The following is a 23,766-nucleotide window of genomic DNA, read 5'->3' on the forward strand; positions in this document are numbered from 1 at the left end:
TTGTTGCAATTTGATTAACATTATGGATATATACAAACAAAGAGGGTAAATGCACCTGTTGGTTTAAGTCACAACTTGAGTCAATTTACATATGTAAAGAAAAGATTATGAACATTTTAATTAATTTTAATATGAACTGAGATATTTTTTGATAATTTTTTTATAAAGGAAAAATAGTGTCTCTAGAAACAATGTGAAAAATGTACTTTGTAGGCTGAAACTTTATATAATAAATAGTATGGTACCAAGATTGAGTTAACATACTTTGAGGGTGAAAAGAAACAAATTGGAATAATATTTGTATGTACATACCCTTTTCTCCAAAGTTCCCTCTTAAGTAACTTTACACTATAAGACTAAAATATGCTTTAATAATAACTAAAAACAAAAACAAAAAGTGAAAGAATATATCCTTATATATGATAACTACTTTTTCAAAGGTGCTGCAAGTTCTCAAATAATTCAGAAAGAATAACATATCCTGAACCACCAAGCACCATTAGTAGGGTTATCCTCCCTCCTGGAACTAGTTCAGGTAGTTTCACAGATGAAGATGAATTTGAGTTCCTATCTGACCATGACATTGCAGCTGGAATAACTCCAAAAAGCAGCAACACTATAGTGACAAGAAAAAATGAGAAAAAACTTGCCAAGTCAACTTAACAAACTATATTATACTTAAAATTAGATAAATGATATTTTGACACAAAAATTTCACATTGAATTTCAACATTAATTTGGAAAGTTAACACGGTTAAAATATGTGGTTAATTATGTTAAATAAATGGTTAATGAATATAACAAAGTGTCCCAACACATTAATCATTCATTGAACACAATTAACCATAATTTTCACATGTTGAAATTTGCATATATCAATTAACCATTCAAAGTGTGTTAAAAAATACACAATTTTTAGGTGCCCAAATATATAATTATATATGATATTCATTAACCACGTTTTTCATCCAAATATACACACTTGAAAATTGTGGTATATGACATTTAAAATCGTAGTTAATTGTGTTCAGCATACGACTAATGAGCTGCGACAGTTAAGTATATTCACCGACCATCCACTAAATAAACCATGTTTTACAACTGCGTTAACCATCCAAAATTTGATGTCAAAGTAACAGAACTCCAAAATTGACATGGAAATGAAAATTATAAGCATTTAGCTATACCTCCATATGTTCCAGCAAAGTCCAAGGCTTTAAAAAATATTTCAGGGTCCAACAATGAGAGTATAAGTGGTGGAATTAAAGTCAGTATGTATGGCAAAGGCCTATTCTGGCCGGTTGGGAGATTCAGCACTGAAAAAAATCAACACAATGAAGCAAAAAAAGTTATCATTAAGATACTTCTTATATGAGTGAAGTTTCACACCAACAAATGAAGCCTTTTTCATGTGAAACATGAATACTTGGAAAATCATTAGCAAATAAATAAGAAAATTGCTAGACCGCTAGCATCACACTTTCTTACACTCTCTTTCTAACAGTCTCTTTTATTCAATGAAATTCAAGTGGATTTCACGTAAATTTCATCCAATAAATAATATAGACTATTATAAAGAGAGAGTGTTGCCAGCACTTTTTATAAGATAATTCGATCGGATTTATGTATTAACTTTATTCAAAAGATAAGAAAGATATTTGGAAATATAATACATACAATCTGCAAGGAAGTCTGTCAAACCCAAAACAAATCCAATGTAAGATGTAGCAATTGCAAGAAGTGAGAAGACCTCAACTATAGGCTACAGAATCAAATTAAGGGCATGAAAATAAATTTTAATATATAGTAATGAAACTTCAATGCAGTAGTCAGTCAAAAAATAAAATTTGATGCTGTCATAAACTTACCCCAATTGTTCCATTTGTAGATCTCAACTGTTGTAATGGATCTAATCCCATTGCATTGTCACCGACAGTTCCTAGGATAACAGCATTCCAAACTAGAAACAAACCAAGAGGTATAGCAGTTCCTAGTATTATTGCACTCCTAACAGAAAAATTCAGGTGATATAATAAGCTCTAGAAATTTTCAAATATGCAAAACTTGCAAACATATTTTATAAACAAGAATAATATAAACGTATCAGAGATGAGTATGTGGCGTTGGATGTGTGGAAGGATTATGAATAACAGCATTAGAGAGAGAGGTGTGGTAGCACCTATCGTATAAAAGATGGTGGAAACTCGAGTTAGATATGCAGAGAAGACCTGTAAATTTTGTAGTGAGGAGAGTAGTTCATAAAGAGGGTAGTCAAATTGCTAGAAGCAGAGAAAGGCCTAGAAAAACTATAAAAATAACTATTATGGAAGATCTAGAGATTAATTAATGAGTTGGATAACGATTTGATATATAACAAAACATTATGACGCTGTTTGATCGTGCAGTCAACCCTACTTAGTGGAAATTGGGACAAGGCTTGGTTTGGTTGTTGTTGTGGAAACTATTTCAAGTCTTAATTTTAATGTTAGTTTATTGTTAATAAAATTGATATCAGAAATCAAAAGTCGAAATAATTGTGTAAGCAAAGAACAAAGATGAGATTTGTCACCTTACTTTTAACAAGTCTCCTTCAAGATTTGTACAAAGAACAGGTACCACGTTCTGAATAAGAATATAATCAAAGTGTTAAAACCTTGTCCATTGTTCAATAACGTGAGGTTAGGGAAGTTACCTGGTAAACAAATGAGAGTGCAATAATTGGTATACTCATTGGAGCTGCTTGGAAGTTTGCTTTTAAAAGAGCTTCCAAATGAAGGTTTCCACTTGCAACTACCTAACATAGAAAAATCATTCTTGGTCTCAAGATGTACAAATATGCTTTATAAATAATTGGTTTGAGTCCTGTTAACCATGTAATTGTTTGTTACCATATAAAGTAAAATACAATAGCCCTGTGTAGTAATCAAACTCTTGTGTATAATAAAACAGAAAATAACTCATAAGAGTAAAATTATCTAAGAAAATTTTATAACTTTTGGCATCAAAATCTTACCACAAGAGCTGCAAAAAAGCTGATGATTCCAATCACTAGAACACCATTAATTGTACCAATAAAGCGCTGGCTACAAATCACAATTAAGTATAGTCAGTTAGAGCTGGAACAAATCAAATTTTTCATTCAAACTCCGCTCCTTTTTTCTTAGTTACTTTTACACTGATGATTTTTACATGTTGAGCATCAAGTTTTCTTCTGTTTAGTGTACAATCTTTTTTACTACTACAAGGACCATTTAATAGCGTGTTTGACACGTGTCAGTGTTCAATATGTGTCGGTGTCTAACATCAACACGGCCTCGACACCTATAGTTATATTTAATCCATGTCATTTCTTAAATTAATACCAATGTCTACATGTCAGTATTAGTAATTCATATATAACTTGATAGAAGATAATTTTCGATCCTAAAAGCATGAAGAAAGACATACCTACCAAAGAAGCATATGCCTCCAAAAATCAATGAAAACAAAGTAGCACTTTCCCATCTGTAACCAAAATACTAGTATTAGTCCCTAACAAGCTTTGAAAGCTTACTTTGGAATACCAAAGTTAATAATATAAGAACTAGGAGGAATAAGCTCAATGAAAATTAAAGCCTAATTTAAGGTCTAGTTAGTGGCTTGTACGTGGGAATGCCAAGAAAGTTTGTCAAGATATCTGAAGAACGAGCTATATAGGCAATCAGAAGGGCATAATGGATGAAGATGTATGACCAACTGCAAGAAAATCACAACTATAGTTAAATATTTTCAAACAGATCAAATTGTTCACCGATAACAACAATAGTCACTTTGTGACTCTTAAGTATTATATAATCGAAAAACTACGGCAGTCACTCTGCTGTCATGGACGTAGCACACAATTGACTAAACTTTGTAATCTGTCGATTGTATTATGTGTGCGTTTATGAATCTGTTAAATTTTCCTTCCTAACAGAAATGAAATTACATGACATCATTTACATGCATGATTTATGAACTTACCATGAAATTTGAACTCCTACTGTCCCTAACGTTCTTCTGGCCATTGATACCTGAATTTAATCAAGATCAGGTTACAAATTCTAATCTAAATAAGTAGAAAAGAAAGCTAAAAAATGTCTCAAGAACAAAATCTCCAAAATACATAATACGCATCTGTCAAGTTTTCAAGCTTTCTATAATCATGAACCAAATAGATATTCATAAAGATATTTTAGAAACTAACAACATAAAGCGGCATCACGCTGTAATTTGATTTGACGCATATGTAAAATAATTTTGATGGTGCATCGAAATTAATCTCATAAGTTTTTCTTTGGATTTTAGTATTGTTACTTTTTCTCCACAAGTAAAATATATACAAGCATCAAGAAGGAGTAATGAGTTACCAATGATACGCCGCCAGAACCGAGATCACACATGGTGCTGACATTTACTTCAGCAACGAGCAAACCTGTCACAACCTGCAGGAATTCTCATCAGATGTGCTTACATTACATATGTGTTAAATTTTCAGCAGAGGAAACAAAATTGAGGTATTAAATAGTTTTGTGCTTGTAGCTGTAACATTGGAAGCTTAAAAAAGCTAATTAATTACCATGAATGCCCAACAAATAATGCAAGTAACTGTGGATGCTAAAAAGCCTGATTCTTGTGTGACTGCAGGAATTGCAAGTATCCCTGCACCTACCTGCAATATATTTATTTGCATTTGAGACAAATTATGAAAATAAATAATGCTTTTACATAAACAAATATACCCCAATTGGGAAAATGTTGCAAGTTGTCACAAGTTTTGTAGCTATGCTATGCATATTGAATGTGAGCAGTCTCACCTTGAATTACCTTCAAAATCAAAAAGGGCATATCTTAATATTTTACTATAAGACCGATTTGTGATCTTTGAATCACTGACGTAAACACCAAACATGACATGACATGACATTGATACCAAACACACTAACACGTAGACAAAATGGTTGAATGTAACTGCATGTATCAGTGTCTTGTAGATATCAGACACCAAACATGTATGAAGTGTCGGTGCTAATAGTATGTGATAACCAATGCTCAAGTCTAGTAATAAATACTTGAAAAAAAGAAAATCTAAAAATTTATATGATGCTCATACATTTTAATTGTAATAAATAAACTTGTTTCCATGAACAACCTTATTTAATCATATAAAATTGCAATACATAAGCACATGTCACAAAATTGAACTAGTTTGTTTGTTTCTTCACAATAGAGGTCGCTATAGTAATAAAAAAGAAAGAGCAAAGTGGCAAACCGTAGTGCCTGCCACCAGGAAAATTGCACTAGTTAAGCTTCCTGTTAATGTTACAAACATAAGGAAAAAATATGATTAAGTTAAATTTGCATAATGAGAATTTTACACTAAAGAAGAGAAAAGAGGGGTACAAATAGCAATGCACTAACCAGGTTCTCTCTTTAAAGTGGCTTGATTAAGGTTTGAGAACAAACGCTCAAATCGAAATGCTTGTTGTTCTTGCTCTTGAAAAGATTGAGATTGTTTTTGTTGTGAGAAGCATTTGTGAAGGTTTGTACTCAAAGGAGTGGATTGAAGGGTAGTTTGATGAAATGAAGGAACATTACATAGTAGCTGCTTATTCCTTGGTTTGGTCACAAAAGTTGGAATATGAAAAAATGGAGAAAGAGAAGAACAAGACAAGAACACAACCATTTTATATATGTTTTTTTAGCTCAATTCAACATTGTTTTTATTGTGACAAATTTGATTATACAATAACTTCACATAATTTAACTGTCACTTTGAAACAATGAAAGGCTATTATTATCTGCCTATAGTTATGTTGGAGATAATGTGGGTCATAGACTCATAGTCCATTCAATCTTTCTTTCTATTTTTTTCTTTATTAGATTGTGTAAATACATATATTAACTAAACATAGATGTTCTTCAGAGGAAACACTGTATATTTATATTAGTTATGAGTTGAGTTTTAACCTGTCTTTTTTTATAGTATCCACAAAAAATATGATACAACAGTTTATTAAACATTCATTTAATTATTTTTGACAGTTATTAAACAATAATTTATATATATTAAAAAATTGTCTATATAAAACACACAAACATAATACACTGTTTTAAATTCAATCTTAGCTAAAAATATTTATATAATTACCTATATTTGAATTGCTAAATCATACATTTGGTTTTTTAATTTATGGTTTTATTGTAATTTCATAACTATTTTTTATTTTGTTTTGGTTTCCTAACTTTACTTTCATTAATCGTATTAGTTATTTCTGTCAAATTTATGTAATTCTTCGTTAATTTTGCCTACATTTAGTTTCCTGTCTTTTCAAAATTAGGATTCTGCAAATTTTTGTAAACCATGTTTTTCAATTTTTTTTAAAATCAGCCTCCCCTGTATTCTATGAATTAGGATTGATCCTCTTAATTATCTTTTTTTTAATATTATTTATCTTTTTTTGCATATTTTTCAAGTTAATGAAAAAATAATTGTTAGAGTTCATTGTCTTAATCATCTTTTTTAAACATTATTTGTCTTCCTTTACATATTTTTCAAGTTAACGAAGAAATAATTGTTAAATTATGCACCTGTGACCTTTGCAGTTGCAAATAAAGTGAAGAAAAATAAGAAAATTGATTTTATTTGTGTACACTCTAATGACATATTATCTCTTAGAGGAAGAACCAACCCACTTTTTGTTAGTTGAAATTCATATAAAACATAAATTACATTGATAAAAGTTTATTTTACCTAATTTTCAATATTTAGATCAATTTTAATTTAAATTATAAGTTAAAGCATTAACTTCGAAGATGTGTTCATAGTTTTATTGGAAACTATCACGGCGTTTTTGTGCGTTTGTGCGAGGTTAACGGAAAAGAGACGAGGTTTTTGTGTGAGGTTAACGGAAAAGAGGCAAAATTTGTTATACATTTTGTCCACGTCTCTCTTTTTTATAGTATAGGAGCGTCCACTTCTTTCAAAAATAAATATATAAATGTTCATTAAGCCAGAGATTTTTTGTTACCCTCCATTAAAATCTTCTCAAATTTTAGAATAATCGAGTGATGGTAGTCCAGTGCTACAGCCCCAAAACTAGACGCAAAACAATAAACACAGTGCAGGATCATTGGATTTTACACCACATATCAGCAATCCAATGGAGCTGCAGTGTTGTTATTTTCGTGGTCGTTGCTGCAGCATCACTCATTTATAAAAATTTCAGGGTTGTTTAGATTACTCATTGGGTGAGTGACGAGTTTGAATGTGCAAATGTGCATGTGAGCATAATTTTCTTAGATGCTTGCTCCTCCCACTTAAGCTTACGACCAACAATCATCAACTGTAGAACAAAAGAACCAACAACAAATCCACACATTTTTTTTGTCTTTCTTTCATTTTATTCATTCATTCTTTCATTTTCACTCCTATCATTTTACCGAGATGGAGAAGAAACAAACTGTCTCGGTAAACTAAAAAGATCTTTCCCTTCAAAAGGAGAACTCCACTCCTGGGAACCAGCAGTAGAAGTTTCAGCTGAAGCTGCTCCGCCATCTTGCAATCCAGGTGTGGGGACAATGCTCCCATTTAAGGGCAATGATCTCATTGTCTGTTGAGCAACAACTCCAGAAGCATTAGGATCATACATTTGAGCCCTACTCTTTGTGAAAGGTGAAAGCCCTAACCACAAAGCATTTGACCTTGGTGAAGCTAAACCTCGATCTAAGGACCAATCTATGCTGGTATAATCAAACTGCATTGACCCACCAGTGCTCCAGTCTACCGGAGAAGATGCCCCTGATGTGGCTGCTGAGCCCTTCCCTGAAAAGAGACCTAGAGAAGAAGCGGCAGCAAGCGTTGGAGATGCGCCCGTTCTATTCCAAGTGCTATTCCCTCGGTTGGCTGCTTGAGGATCTACTGAGTTGCTGCTGCCAGCAACAAACTGTTGTTGAGGTTGATATTGAAGTTGGTGGTACATTTGATGAGAACTTAGATAGTTTGGACTAGGGCTTCTAGTACTAGGAGCTTGAGGTAAAAACACGTTGGACCTCATAGCTTCTACACTGTTAGCTGGATACCAATTGGCAGCTATTCCGGGAGGTGATGAACTCATGCTTGTGGCTGGAACCTGCTTTGCATTTGCATTTGCAGTTTGGGGACGCTGCATTACGACTATGGGTTCCTTGGCCGCTCCAGGTTGAAGGTTCTTATAATCACCTCCAACAGACACATAACGAACTTCCGGCTTAGCAGGTGGGGGTGACACCTGTAAAGGTGATGCCAATGAATAAGAAACAGAAGGATTGGATCCTGCACTAGGCCACCTTTTGTCAGCTGCTACGGTAGCCTGTGGTGGCTTTACCCATTCAGACTTGGGTAGTATTCTCTTTAGAGGTTGCATATTTTTATTAGTGGAGTCTGAAGATACTCCATTTGTAATTGCTGCTTTTGTATAGTTAAAATCTTTTTCATCAGTTTTGGGTTGGTTTAGAGAAGGAACAGGTTTTGTTTGTGGCCTTGGATTCTGACTAACAACTCCTGACTGCTGCTTACCATTGTTGGTGATAGGAGGATCACCAGTTTCCTCTGGCTTTGGTGGAGCAGATGGTGGATCATGTTTCGATTCTCTCAAGGTCGCTGCAGCCTTATCAAGATCACCCTCACAGGAAACAACGACTCTTTCAACCTCCTGTCTTGAGCAACCATACCTGGCTTCCATGTCTGCAATCCAAGCAAGTTCTTCTGATATGTCCATTTTCAAATTTCCCCTACCTGTAGTTTTATCATTTTGACCATCTGCTCCTTCAGTTTCAAATAACCATGCTACTGATTCCTCCACCCTACCTTCATTCAATACCAGTGCCATTGTTGCTCGTTCATGAGAAAATCCCATAGCAACAAATTGTTGAGCAAGTGTTTCCAGTCTCCTAGACATAAGATAACTTCTGCACCGCTCATGCAACTCCTGTGCTCGCCTTTCCTTCTGCCGTTGATGTTTTCTCTCATTCTTCTGGCGGATTTTCTCCCGTTTGTCATTATCAGCTCCAGGAACCGATTCCAGCCGAACAGGAGGATTAGATGTTTTCTCTTTATGGTCTTCGGACTCACCAGACCAACTACCATTGTTAGAAACAGAATCATACTCAACACCAGCTACAACCGAGCTGCCAGGATGTTCATCTGTCTCGTCTATATTCCGAAAACGACCATTTGAATGTATTGGTGAGGTGGAGGGCGTCTGTGATGCATCCAGAGTATGGAATGTTCCTAATAATGGGTTGTATGCACTGGCTGGAATACCCGCTGCTGCATTACCAGATCCTGTGGATTTTGCAGAAGCCTTTTGAGCTTCCTTGTTAGCCTTTTTGTCTTTAGACTTGGATCGGGATGCGGGAGACATCTCTTTAGAAAGCAACGGCCCTGTAACAGTTAAAGAAAATCAACTATAGTACATTGTTTAATATTTGACTACTGAACCAGCAGATTATTACTTGCATCAACAAAGTCCAAGACAAAACCTATTGACCGAACATTCACTTTTAATGATGTAATCCAAAAAAAATAAAATAAAACTAAAATGTCCACATTAGTACCATGATATATGTATGGGTCTGTTGGCAAAAGAGCAAGCACTTACAAGTTGGAGGAAACTTCTCTAAAACTAAAGCAAGTTTAATGAAAACTAATTCCCATTCTCCAATTTAAACTATAAAGCATAACAAAAAACTAAGGGGTCATTTGTTTCAGCATAAAATCAAATTCATGGTAATGATGTTCTTGGTAACATTATTAAAAGGAATATTATTCCCGGGTATAATTTACAAAAATGCTCGGTAAATACTTATCATTCCTAGGAATTGTTTAAATTTATAATACACAAAGAGAATTAAAAATTAAAAGGGTTCGGCTAACAAGTGCTCTTCATTTGCAAATTAAAATATAGAAAAAATGTGGTAGAATAAGGTGAAAGGGGGAAATTATAGTTTAAAGTGTTAAAAATAAATTCAATTCCCATGGAATGGAAATATAAGATTTCCAGCCTTTATAATGGGAATAGATAGTGGGAAACACATGGTGATGGGTATTGGTTGAAGATTATTGGGAATCAACAACACCCAGTTGTAGAATATATTACAACTTGTACCAAACCTAAGAATGTAATATTCTCAATGCCACTTTTGCAGGATGAAAAATATATGCCTTGAAAGAGACGCAATCTAAGGAAAAGAACAAACAAACAAGGGAAAGAAAGTGAACTAGCCCAAACACTAAATATATGTCAAAATAATTACACTAATTCATATACAAAACTTACCTCATTAAAATAAGTACATGTTCAGAGAGAACATTGAGAAACATAGAATAGAGAAGGAGGATGTCTCCAGCCATTTTAAATTTTTAATGGGGATTTAGGAATTTATACAATTATTCACAACAAAACTGACAATAAAAAAGTAGGTCCTTATTTGTAAGATGATGTCTATTCATTTAATTGTAGGGAAGTACAGAAATATCTGGTCATTTTAATGATAATTAGGAATTTGCACAATTATACATAGCCTATCCGACAATAAAAAAGTAGGTCCTTATCAAGAAACATATTGATATGGAACAGCACCGAAATGGAGAAGTGTTCACTTGAATTTGAGTGTAAGGATGCATAACACAAGTCCATAATTTTCAAACCATTACTGAAAAGATAAAATTGCAGAACCAGTATCACATAATCCAGTATCACTTTTCACACGAGTACATCGTTTCAATAAAACACACAGCACTACTGAGATAAAAAATAAATTATGACGAATACAAATAACAAGCATAATGAGAATAAAACAAAGCCATATTTTCATATTCAGATGAGAATCAACAGTTACAAGATCAGTTCCTGCTTCCTTTCCGGATACCAACAACCATGCCCCTCCCCCAATTCTAGCTGAGGAACAATTTCTATCATAAAATTTATTCCCAAAACTGGCAGTCTAACTCAAACAAAAGAGTTAAACGTTATACGTTTTCAGTTTGTGTTTTCACTCTTCATAACCAAACTGCAACTTTGTTTTCACTTTTCACTCTAAAAATCTTCAAAAAACTGAAAACAAAGTGACACTACTAACAGTGAGAACAAGAAATGAAAAAGAAAATTGTTTTCTAAGACCAAATCAACCTAATATCAGTAATCATTCCTAATGAACATTCATTCAAACTTTGGGAACTAACCATGACACCACAAATCACCCTAATAATATAATATCTATATCCAATCGACAAATCATTTTCCATTTTCTGGCAAAGATAAACACGCTACTAATTTGCGCCCAATACAACAAAAAAACAAACCAAACAAGTGCAAAATGAAATTTGAAAATTGAAAGAAAAAAAAAACACAATCGAAGCAAAAATGAACCAAAATCACAACAGGCCTAACACGATTCGCTCTCAAATTCACACTTCACCAATCCAAACACACTCGAAGTTCCCGAATTCCCAATCCTCATGAAAAAAAAAAAAGCTAAAATGCGAAATTCGAATCACTTAACTCCGCGTCAGAACAAAACTCGAAACAAAACGAAAACGCAATTTTCTCACTCCCCTAAACAATCAAGAACTTGACGGGAAAAGATCATAGCTACGGTTTAGAAATGAAAAATACGAAGAAAAGAAATGAAGAAAAATGAGAAACAGAGGAAATAGAAGGAGAAGTACGAACCGTGAGTTTCAGACAAAGGTGCGTTGATGAAGGATGATGATGATTGAAGGATCTCTGTTGAACGATAATATCGTTAGAGAGAGAATGAAGAGAGAGAAAGAGAGAGAGGAAAGAGGGAGATAGGTTTTTCGAGGCTCAAACTCAATTTGACAGAATTAGGGTTTTGAAGAAACAGGGATCTGAAAAAAATAAAATATGAAAGGATTCTTTTTTTTTTATTGGAAAAAAAGTTATTACAGATAAAAAAGGAAAATAAAAAAAAATCCTATTAACTGGTAGATTCTTATATTTATTATTTTTGTTGTATGAAGTTTTTCTTATTGTATAATGTTTTTTCTCTTAATTATAATTATATATATATATATATATATATATCGATGAAAATTGATTTAGTTGATAAAAAGATCTTCACATTCATATATAACAAAAATAACATTAAAATGATAGATTTAAAATTAACAAAAATATTTTTGGTTATGTGGATATATACAAACTTATTTGTATTTTGCTTCATCTATATTTTTTATTATATGTCATTTAAAATCATGCTTTACAAGTGATGGAAAATGATTCTACTCAAATGTTAAATGGTTTAGATTTAAATACGATGTAGAAATTTCATAAGTAGATAATATGTTAATATTTTTGTAAACACTCTCTTAACTCCCGAGAGCCTTCGAAATACACCCATTTTATCACCAAACAAAACATTTATATCTTTTTTTTTATTTTATGAATCCACTTCTTATTACATACAATCTTATTTGAAATACACAAATAATAAAGATAACAATTAAATCTATATATATTCATTAAAGATCTGCAAAAAGTAGTCACAATCAATAGAATAAAAGTTTACAATATAAACATTGGTACATATAATTATATGTAAAAATAAGCAGATATAAGTGCAGATGTATATACCTTAGTACCTACTATGCCATGCATTTGTATAATTTATTTTTTTTTATTTGCAATTTTATAGATTTATTATTTAAAAGTTCATTTTTAATATTTACTAATTTAAAATGTTTTCATAAATTAATAGTTTATAATTTTAATTGTTATAAAGTAATATGTTATTTTATAGTTTATTAATTTAATTAATTAAAATGCGGCTAATGGATACCAACATAAGCACTTAGATATTCAAAGAGCATGAATATAAGTATTAAAATTATTAGCCACGCATGTATGTATTTATGAATAAGTATTTTAGCAAACTAAAATAAATAAATTCACGATATTTTGTATGAGATTTTTTTATCAAAACAAATCACAAACATTCCTAATATACAGCGTGCTTTGTTTTTCACGAATAATATATAATGCGCTATTTGGTTAAAAAATAAATAGTCAACAAATATAAGAAAATTGGCCACGATTGATAAATTCAAATATAAGAAAAATCTAATTAACTTCTTTCTATTAACACTATCACTAATATCAAGATATATCACCAATGCCAAGATAAAATAAAAAGTATGGACAATTTAGGGAATATGATAGAATTTTATTAAATTAAATATAATTAATTATTATTCGTAATTTGTCAAAAACATTTAATTTTAATATATATATATATATATATATTAGAAAAGTCAACAATATTATTATATTTGAACGTTGAAAAATGTATCCTAAAAAAAGAATAAGACTTTAAAAAGTTTTACATTATCATTTTCAATTTATTCTAACTATGCGTGGAAATAATTTTATAAATAATTTTGATAAAAGTCAAATATTTTTGATAATCTAATAGTTACGATTGATTTATCATATAACAAATTTTACATCTATAAAGTATTTAAATTAAATTAATAGAATAAAAAATCGATGAAATAAGAGGAAAAGAGAGACACTTACGGAACACAACAACAACATTAAAGGCCAAGACTCTTATTATATATATTTTTTAAATGATTTTGATATTTTATAATTTAAAAATTATTTATAAAAATATTTAAATAAATGAGAAACAAATTTGTATTTGTTTATTATAATGTTTTTTTAAAATTGTTTATAAATTTTATAAAATAAAATTATTAAAAGTTTGTTTGTTACAATTTCTTTTTAAATAATCATTTAAAAAAATAAAATAACAGCTTAATTTTCAAAGTTTTAAACGAAAATAAAATCTAAAAACTGTTTAAACTAGATATACGTTTATGTGTTTTGCGAATTTAACCATAAAATTAATACAATTTATTTTCTTAAATTATATAGAGAACTAAAAATGTTAATTTTGAGTGAAAAATATTTTTTAAAATAGATATGTTGTAAAATATAAACATGTTAGAGGTTAGGTTTAGAGATATAGAAAATTATTTGGATATTGTAGAACTAAGATTTAGTGAAATAATTAATTATTTATTAATGTATTTTACTAAGAGATCGAAAAATTCAAAATTGTGAAAATTCTATAAAGAGATGCAAATGACAATTGATGGTAAAAAACATGAAAAATTTGACAAATTTGTGTTATGACAAATAAATATATTCCATAATTATAATTAAAGTGTCAATGATAGTACAAAATGCAGAAATGTTATTTATATTATTATATATTTAATAATATTACAAAAGTTTTAAGTTTATGTTCATTGCACTAGAATATAAACAAGGAAATGAAAATAAATATTTACTTCCACAAAAATAAATTAGTAGAGTTATTTTAAACTTGCAAATTTGGTTCCATGCAAGAATCTTAAATGCAAATTTGCAAATTTGATTTATCATATAACAAATTTTACACCTATAAAATATTTAAATTAAATTAATAGAATAAAAGGTGAGTGGAATAAGAAGAAAAGAGAGACTCTTCCGGAACACAACAACAACATTAAAGGCCGAGACTCGTTTATTATATATTTTTTTAAATATAATTTTGATATTTTATAATTTAAAAAATATTTAAATAAATGAAAAACAAATTTGTATTTGTTTGTTATAATGTTTTTCAAAAATTCTTTATAAATTTTATAAAATAAAATTATTAAGAGTTTGTTTGTTACAAGTTTTTTTTTTAAATAATCATTTTTAAAAATAAAATAACAGCTTTTCAAAGTTTTAAACGAAAATAAAAATCTAAAAACTGTTTAAACTAGATATATGTCTATGCTTTGTGCCAATTTAACCATAAAATTGATATAATTTTTTTTCTTAAATTATATAGAGAATTAAAAATGTTAATTTTGAGTGAATTTTTTTTTAAATAGATATGTTTTAAACGAAAATAAAAATTTAAAACTGTTTAAACTAGATATATATCTATGCTTTGTGCGAATTTAACCATAAAATTGATATAATTTTTTTTCGTAAATTATATAGAGAATTAAAAATGTTAATTTCGAGTGAAAAAATATGTTTTAAAATAGATATGTTGTAAAATATAAACATGTTAAAGGTTAAGTTCAGAGATATATAAAGTTATTTGAATATTATAGAACTAAGATTTAGTGAAAGAATTAATTATTTATCAATGTATTTTACTAAGAGATCAAAAAGTTCAAAATTATGAAAATTCTATAAAGAGATGCAAATGACAATTGATGGTAAAAAACATGAAAAATTTAACAAATTTGTGTTATGACATATAAATATATTCCATAATTATAATTAAGGTGTCAATGATAGTACAAAATACAGAAATCTTATTTTTATTGTATATTTAATAATATTACAGAAGTTTTAAGTTTATGTTCATTGCACTAAAATATAAATAAGGAAATGGAAATAAATATTTACTTCCACAAAAATATAGAGTTATTTTAAACTTGCAAATTTGGTTCCATGCAAGAATCTTAAATGCAAATTTGCAAATTTGATTTATCATACAACAAATTTTACACCTATAAAATATTTAAATTAAATTAATAGAATAAATGGTGAGTGGAATAAGAAGAAAAGAGAGACCCTTAAGGAACACAACAACAACATTAAAGGCCAAGACTGGTTTACTATATATTTTTTTAAATATGATTTTGATATTTTATAATTTAAAAATTATTTTAAAAAATATTTAAATAAATGAAAAACAAATTTGTATTTGTTTATTATAATGTTTTTTTTAAATTCTTGATAAATTTTATAAAATAAAATTATTAAGAGTTTGTTTGTTACAAGTTTTTTTTTTAATAATCATTTAAAAAAATAAAATAACAGCTTTTCAAAGTTTTAAACGAAAATAAAAATCTAAAAACTGTTTAAACTAGATATATGTCTATGCTTTGTGCGAATTTAACCATAAAATTAATATAATTTTTTTTCTTAAATTATATAGAGAATTAAAAATGTTAATTTTGAGTGAATTTTTTTTAAAAAAATAGATATGTCTTAAACGAAAATAAAAATCTAAAAACTGTTTAAACTAGATATATGTCTATGCTTTGTGCGAACTTAACCATAAAATTGATATAATTTTTTCCGTAAATTATATAGAGAATTAAAAATGTTAATTTTGAGTGAAAAAATATGTTTTAAAATAGATATGTTGTAAAATATAAACATGTTAGAGGTTAAGTTTAGAGATATATAAAGTTATTTGAATATTATAGAACTAAGATTTAGTGAAAGAATTAATTATTTATCAATGTATTTTACTAAGAGATCAAAAAATTCAAAATTATGAAAATTCTATAAAGAGATGCAAATGACAATTGATGGTAAAAAACATGAAAAATTTAACAAATTTGTGTTATGACAAATAAATATATTCCATAATTATAATTAAGGTGTCAATGATAGTACAAAATGCAGAAATCTTATTTTTATTATATATTTAATAATATTACAAAGGTTTTAAGTTTATGTTCATTGCACTAAAATATAAACAAGGAAATGAAAATAAATATTTATTCCACAAAAATAAATTAGTAGAGTTATTTTAAACTTGCAAATTTGGTTCCATGCAAGAATCTTAAATGCAAATTTGCAAATTTGATTTATCATACAACAAATTTTACACCAATAAAATATTTAAATTAAATTAATAGAATAAATGGTGAGTGGAATAAGAAGAAAAGAGAGACCCTTAAGGAACACAACAACAACATTAAAGGCCAAGACTGGTTTATTATATATTTTTCTAAATATGATTTTGATATTTTATAATTTAAAAATTATTTTAAAAATTATTTAAATAAATGAAAAACAAACTTGTATTTGTTTATTATAATGTTTTTTTTAAATTCTGTATAAATTTTATAAAATAAAATTATTAAGAGTTTGTTTGTTACAAGTATTTTTTTTAATAATTATTTTTAAAAATAAAATAACAGCTTTTCAAAGTTTTTAACGAAAATAAAAATCTAAAAACTGTTTAAACTAGATATATGTCTATGCTTTGTGCGAATTTAACCATAAAATTAATATAATTTTTTTTTCTTAAATTATATAGAGAATTAAAAATGTTAATTTTGAGTGAAAAAATATTTTTTAAAATAGATATGTTGTAAAATATAAACATGTTAAAGGTTAAGTTATTTGAATATTATAGAAATAAGATTTAGTGAAAGAATTAATTATTTATCAATGTATTTTACTAAGAGATCAAAAAGTTCAAAATTGTGAAAATTTTATAAAGAGATGCAAATGACAATTGATGGTAAAAAACATAAAAAATTTGACAAATTTTTGTTATGACAAATAAATATATTCCATAATTATAATTAAGGTGTCAATGATAGTACGAAATGCAAAAATCTTATTTATATTATTATATATTTAATAATATTACAAAAGTTTTAAGTTTATGTTAATTGCACTAAAATATAAACAGGAAATAGAAATAAATATTTACGTCCACAAAAATAAATTAGTACAGTTATTTTAGTGTCATGTGTTTGATTAAAATTATTTCGTTGTCCTCTAGTTCACCGACCAAACTACGTTTAATATGGGAAATAAATTACATATATAACTTTTTACGATTTTGGATAGTACTTTATAGCATTTGGGGTCTAATGAAGATGTACTGTGATTATGACCTGTATCTATGCCTAGTGACAATTATTTTGATGTTGAATCTACCATTTTTCAAGTTACTTAAACCATTTTCACATTCACCTAATAATTAATTAATACAATATATTTATATAGAAAATATAGAGACTTTTCAAGTATGAAATGCAAAAGCACATTCAAATCATAGTACAAAATCACAAAAATAACTAATTCAAAAATGAGATAACTTATCATGAAAGCTATCCAATATTATTGGTCTTTTTGACAACCGAAGAGAACATCAATTTTATTTCTTCAATTTAATAGAAACAATAAACGATTATGCAACATCGAAATTTAAAAAAAAACACACACTAATATGAGAAAAAGAACAAAATAATACATAATAACAATTTAGAATATTTATAGAAAAAATATAAATTATGTAAAAAAATTATACTCTAAAGAGTAAAAAGAGTTTGGACAAACAAATAAATAAGAAAATAAATGAAAGAATAAAAAGTTGAAATTAAAAATTGTAAATCTAAACTTGCAAATTTGATTCCATGCAACAATCTTAAATGCAAACTCTTCTAAACTAATTCACCAAAAAACAGCTCTTATAATATGTTATTGTGAGTGTATATAAGATTGATGCAATCTTTTGTGTAACAAACTTACAATTAAAATTGTGGTCATTGCAATATGATAAAAGATTGATGTTTACACTAAACAACAATTCGGTACTATTGTTGGGTGTTGTTATTGTGTTATAGGCATATTGATTTCCAACATTAGGAAACTTCAAATCTCATTTATCAAATAGGACGAATGAATTGATTATTTAAATTTTTTATTACAAATTGTTTGAGAAATTAAAGGGGACACATTAATTATCATAGGTTGCCCTTAACAAATTGAAAGAGGAATAGTGAGTTAGTGTTTGGGTGATTGACTTAAAAGTTAATTAGTATATAGATTTAAGTTTAAAAATTAGTATATTGAGATATGAGTTTAGAGATAGATGATAAGGTATTCTATTACAATAAATAAATAATAAATAGAAATAGTGAATGATTATAGAGAGTAACACATCAATAAATTTGTGTCAATAGAAAGGGTTGAAGATTGTTTTAATATGTTATAAATAGATAAAAAATTGTTTTTGGTAACTTATTAAAAAATCATTTTTTATAAATTATTATTTTTTATATAAAAAAGGTTATTTTTCATGTTCAACAAAAACAAAATAACTTCTATTTTTTTTTTAAATCTCTAAAATATTGAATACCAAAATTACTCTTTATAATAAGTAACAAAAGTACTTTAAAAACAATTTTCATTTTATTATTTGAAAAATTGTAACAAATAGACACAAATTTTGAAAAGTGATTAATTTAAATAAATAAAAATTTCACACAAAAATCTTTCCTACTTCCGCATCTTCCTCTTCTTCTAAGTTTATCTTTGTTTTATTCGCCTTTATAAAAATCAAGGTTGGTTTTTGTTTTCCCTTCATCTTCAATATTCCCTCTTTTACCCTCTCTTTACAACATGAGAAAGAAATTAGATACTCGTTTCCCTTCTGTAATTTTTAGCCTTCCCTTTTTCCCTTTCTATTTTTTGTTCACATTTTGTTAAAAAGTTGTTACTTGATATTTAGCATTCTATTTTTTCTGTTTTTGTTTTATTACTCTTTATCATCACATGCTGTGAAGAAATATAATTGAAATATTAAAAACAAAAATAAAAATGAAAAATAGTGCGGGAGAAAATGTTTTTAGCTGAATTATCATTTACTAAATAATTGTGGTATTATTAATATTGAGGTGAATTCGTTATAAAATTAAAAGCCAATGAATATTGAATGGATGAGTCAAAAATGAAATTAGAGTGACACATCAAAATATATTTGACTTGATAAAAATTATGTGACAAAGTTGAATGATATGTCATTACAATGGTTTATAAGAATCTTTTAATATATTATAATACAAATAGAATATTATGATAATCATTAGGTTTATTTTTGTAGGGTTCAATTATTTGGCTTAAATAAAAGGATTAATGAAGAAATTAGAAACGTAGATAAACTTATTTTGGCATGCTTAATCATTAGAAAGTTCTGAAAGAGAATTAAAATTGACTCTTAAAAGAGTAAACAAGTAGTGTTAGAAAAATTCACATTAGTTAATTAGGAGGATCAGGGTGTATTAAAATAGACTTCTCACTACCTTAGTTTAGAGGCTCAAAGTGGAAATATTAGGTACTTCAAAAAAATAATTGTTTTTATTTTTTAAAATTTGTGTTAATTTTACTGATTAATAAATAGATAAGAAACTTTTTAAATTGAACACTTATCTACATTTATATAAATAAAGAAAATATCAAAAAATTGTTTTCATTATTTATGGAAATACATATTCCTTAAGAAACATTTTTTCTTATTTTCATGACAATGGCTTACTTCAATGGTCTTTTATCAAAATGAATGAACACACATTTTAAAACATTTGCATGATAAATACACCAATTACAAGTGTTTTATACATCTTTTATTTCAAACGCGATAGAATCAAGTTTGGTATTAACCTTGAACTTGAACACTCCATCTGAATTCAGTTCCTCTCAATCTCCATATGAAGTGTTTGAATCGAAATATTTTATGTTCTTTCATATTGTTAATGTGTTTTGTATTATTTCAAGGGTAAGTGTTATAAAATCTAAATGGATTGTAAAGTTACGAATACAATCACAATGGTCCTCAAAAATAACACATAGTGCCATTATAGTCCATGAAAATGATAACTTATAGTGAGAGTGATCTTTGTATGTAAAAATTTATTAAGTTTGATGAAGGGAGAGGAAATGAGAGAAAATGTAATTATAGGGAAAAGAAAAGAGAAAAGATAAAAGAATGAGAGAAAATAAATAAAAAATTTCATTTAAAACTTTTTTTTATTGTTTAAATTTAATGTCAATTTTATCCTTGCTTATTCATTAGACCCATGTAAGAGAAAGAGTTTAACACATCACTCAGCCACGTACATTTCACTCACTCAATATGACTAACTGAAAAGTTAATGTCAAATACTAAAATGACGAACATTTTACCTACTTAAGCTAATATAAATTTTTTGTTATAAACTGAAATGATATCGATATGTTAAATAAGACAAAATAATAGTTTACTTTGTAATAATATAAAACACTTATTATCAAAGTCAAATACAACCTCGATTATTTCACAAACTATTTACAAACATCAATTGACTTGGCAAATCTCCGACCTGAACGAATGACAATATCTACCATAAAAAGCAATCAAATAGAAGGTTAAATTGAAGCACAATAGACATGAGTTATTGCACATATTAGATGCCAAATGTATGCATCATTATTCAACATATACACACATAATATATATTTGATATCCTGATATTTGCACCATGGCCAACCTAGCAAAGCATGACATTTAGTAACCTGAAAAAATCAAAGAAAAAAGGTAACAATTAATCCAAACATACCCATAGACATAAAGGGGCATATATAACATTTCAAATCATGTAAGCTACTTTCATGCTTTACAATAGATCAAATATGAAACAATATTTTTCATCCTAAGTTCTTTTTTTTTAATTCAAAATCATATAATATTATTACATCAGTAGTACTAAAGAAGTTATTAGTATTGACATATTCCACACCAAATTACCTAGCTAAGTGCTAGACACAGAAGGAGCATCATCATTGTCACTAACAAGCTTAAATTCCTGCACCTCCTTGAAGTTCAACCATGGCTTTTCCAAAACTTTGGCTTCATACACCTTTTGCTTATCACCATCCTTTGTCTCCAAAGTGATGTAGTACAAGGTTCCAGAAACCACTTGCTTCTTTGCACTTAACACCCTCACAAATTCCAGAACTGCATTCTACATAAGCATCAACAATTTAATTAACTTCATAAAGAGATAAATAATATCCAATAAATTAAAATTAGTTAGATAAACGTTTAATTTCTTCCTATAAAAAAGAGTTTTTTTTTTTTTTTTTTGAGTCATGTAGTCTAATAATTAACTAATTATGTTACAAGTTAGAACTTCAAAACAAACTAATTAAGCCAACTTTTGACCCAGTACGAATTTAACATAAATCATGATATTAAAGTTGTAAAGTTCACTTTGTTCTAGACTAGATTTCACCTAAGAAACAAAACAGAGGAAGAACAAATTTTTTTTTTTAAAAAAAAAAACCTGTTTGATGTTGTGGTCTTGAACAGCAAAGAGAGCAAGGTTGTCGATTTCAACGCTGTTCTGTGTATATTCCACCTCAGTAATACCACCTAGAGTTGCCATTAATAATTTTTTTTTTCTTTCTTTTTCTTCGATGTGTGTGTGTGTCTTTCCTATGTTGTGTGTGGTTGTTCTATTTATAGAGTTGCATAAAAACTAGAAAAAGCCTTTAGATTAGATTAGTCAAGTTTGGCGCTTTGATATTGTTTAGATTTCTTACGCTACGTATTACTAATAGAATATTCTTCTAATTACATTTTATCATATGGTCAACCATCATTTCATTATTCAACATTTAAGATAAAGTGTTGGGATTCAAAGAGTAGTAACATGGGGGAGTTCTTTCTCATTATTCAAAATGATTACCGGCAAATCATTATTAGATTTGATACTAAAAATATGGATGGTTGATGAGTTAGATATTTACACTTGTTTTAAATATTAATTAAACTTAGCTTGATCTACAAAAAATGTTTAATTCAATGAGTTTTATGATTAAAGACTTCATTCAAACTATGACTCTATGAGCAAAAACTTATTAATTTTATATTTTTGGTTACTTGTTTTTCATTTAACGCGTGCTTCATTCAAATGAGATATTTTTGGTGAGTTGGAAAATTAACAAAATATATATATATTTTAATGGATATTTACTGTCCATATAAATTAATTTTATATTTAACATTTATCAAAACCATCTATTTAATTTTTAGACTATATGAAATAAAATTGAGTGATTTGACAAAATATATAATTACTATTGAATATTGCCGTAAAACTGTTATATTTTGACAATGCATATATCTTTTTCTCTGTACATATTTCATCCATGGCTTCAGGACTTAAATATATTTTTTTATGATAAGAAATTTTCTGCAAAAGTTTTGTCTCATCTAGCAATTCAATGGTATTTATATCTTTCTTTGTGGGGGGTTAAAAAAGAACATGTACATTTGTTCTATTTAGTTGAGTTGCCTCTGACATCATCATTGTAAGTGTAGCATTTGAAATAACTTTGACATAATAATAAGATGTAAAGTTATATAAGTTTTATTTTTGCTATAGAGAGATGGAATTTATTTTAATTTTAATATTATTCAAAATAAGAAAGTCAAAGAGGGAATACGAAATTTGATCTGAAGAATACCAAAATAATATATTGTAAAACTATTTGATCTTAAACAAATATGAGTGATCATCATAAACCACACATTAGAGGCTTTCCATCCTTCCATTCAAATCATCATATCAAATTTAATTATTTTCAGATGAAAAACAAAACTATCAAATTTTGGGCGATTGAATAGGCAAAATAGTATTTAAAATTTTAAATCCTAATAGTAAATAAAATTACACATGCTAACTATAACAATTCATACCATAATATCTATTAAAGATAGTGAAATGACCGTACTAATCTTTACATAAATCTTACAATAATGTCACATTATTGAAAACTTATATGTAATAATAAATTTATATACTTCTAGCAAATTCTAAATTATAATCTCAAAATTTAAATAATTCGTACTTATAAATTTCATATAAAATTTATTCTCTAACAATATATAAATATATAAATGTTTATTTATCACATCAAATCATTTAGTGTCTAACAATGCGTAAATGTTTATTTATCACAACCTCTAATGTAGTAATGTAGAATTTATGATGATCTTTTACTAAAGTTTAATTTTAGGAACAATAAGGAATATAATCTTTTGTATTGTATCATCATATTACAATTATTTATATTTAGCACGTTACATTCTTTTTAATTGTTATTTTTGATATAATTA

At 27.8% G+C, this 23,766-nt stretch overlaps 3 protein-coding genes across 3 annotated transcripts; all 3 read right to left on the bottom strand.

Annotated features, from left to right (window-relative positions):
* Nucleotides 1-194: 194 nt before the first annotated feature.
* On the bottom strand, nt 195-5,790 carry LOC101494430 (uncharacterized). Its single transcript, XM_012713126.3, has 14 exons — nt 5,440-5,790; nt 5,291-5,331; nt 4,598-4,690; nt 4,389-4,463; nt 4,003-4,052; nt 3,646-3,735; nt 3,448-3,504; nt 3,014-3,083; nt 2,693-2,794; nt 2,570-2,622; nt 1,869-2,007; nt 1,678-1,762; nt 1,188-1,316; nt 195-616 (listed from the first exon to the last, which is right to left on the bottom strand). The coding sequence occupies exons 1-14, from the start codon at nt 5,702-5,704 to the stop codon at nt 435-437; spliced, it is 1,431 nt and encodes a 476-aa protein (XP_012568580.1). The 5' UTR covers nt 5,705-5,790; the 3' UTR covers nt 195-434.
* Nucleotides 5,791-7,338: 1,548 nt separating this feature from the next.
* LOC101494745 (uncharacterized) lies at nt 7,339-11,874 on the bottom strand. The gene is made up of 2 exons (XM_004491153.4): nt 11,733-11,874; nt 7,339-9,442 (listed from the first exon to the last, which is right to left on the bottom strand). The coding sequence occupies exon 2, from the start codon at nt 9,420-9,422 to the stop codon at nt 7,458-7,460; it is 1,965 nt and encodes a 654-aa protein (XP_004491210.1). The 5' UTR covers nt 9,423-9,442; nt 11,733-11,874; the 3' UTR covers nt 7,339-7,457.
* Nucleotides 11,875-20,846: 8,972 nt separating this feature from the next.
* LOC101495399 (cysteine proteinase inhibitor-like) lies at nt 20,847-22,091 on the bottom strand. The gene is made up of 3 exons (XM_004491154.4): nt 21,929-22,091; nt 21,391-21,607; nt 20,847-21,158 (listed from the first exon to the last, which is right to left on the bottom strand). The coding sequence occupies exons 1-2, from the start codon at nt 22,028-22,030 to the stop codon at nt 21,395-21,397; spliced, it is 315 nt and encodes a 104-aa protein (XP_004491211.1). The 5' UTR covers nt 22,031-22,091; the 3' UTR covers nt 20,847-21,158; nt 21,391-21,394.
* Between the last annotated feature and the right edge of the window lie 1,675 nt (nt 22,092-23,766).

Source organism: Cicer arietinum, chromosome 2, assembly GCF_000331145.2.
Source record: "Cicer arietinum cultivar CDC Frontier isolate Library 1 chromosome 2, Cicar.CDCFrontier_v2.0, whole genome shotgun sequence".
NCBI lineage: Eukaryota > Viridiplantae > Streptophyta > Magnoliopsida > Fabales > Fabaceae > Cicer > Cicer arietinum.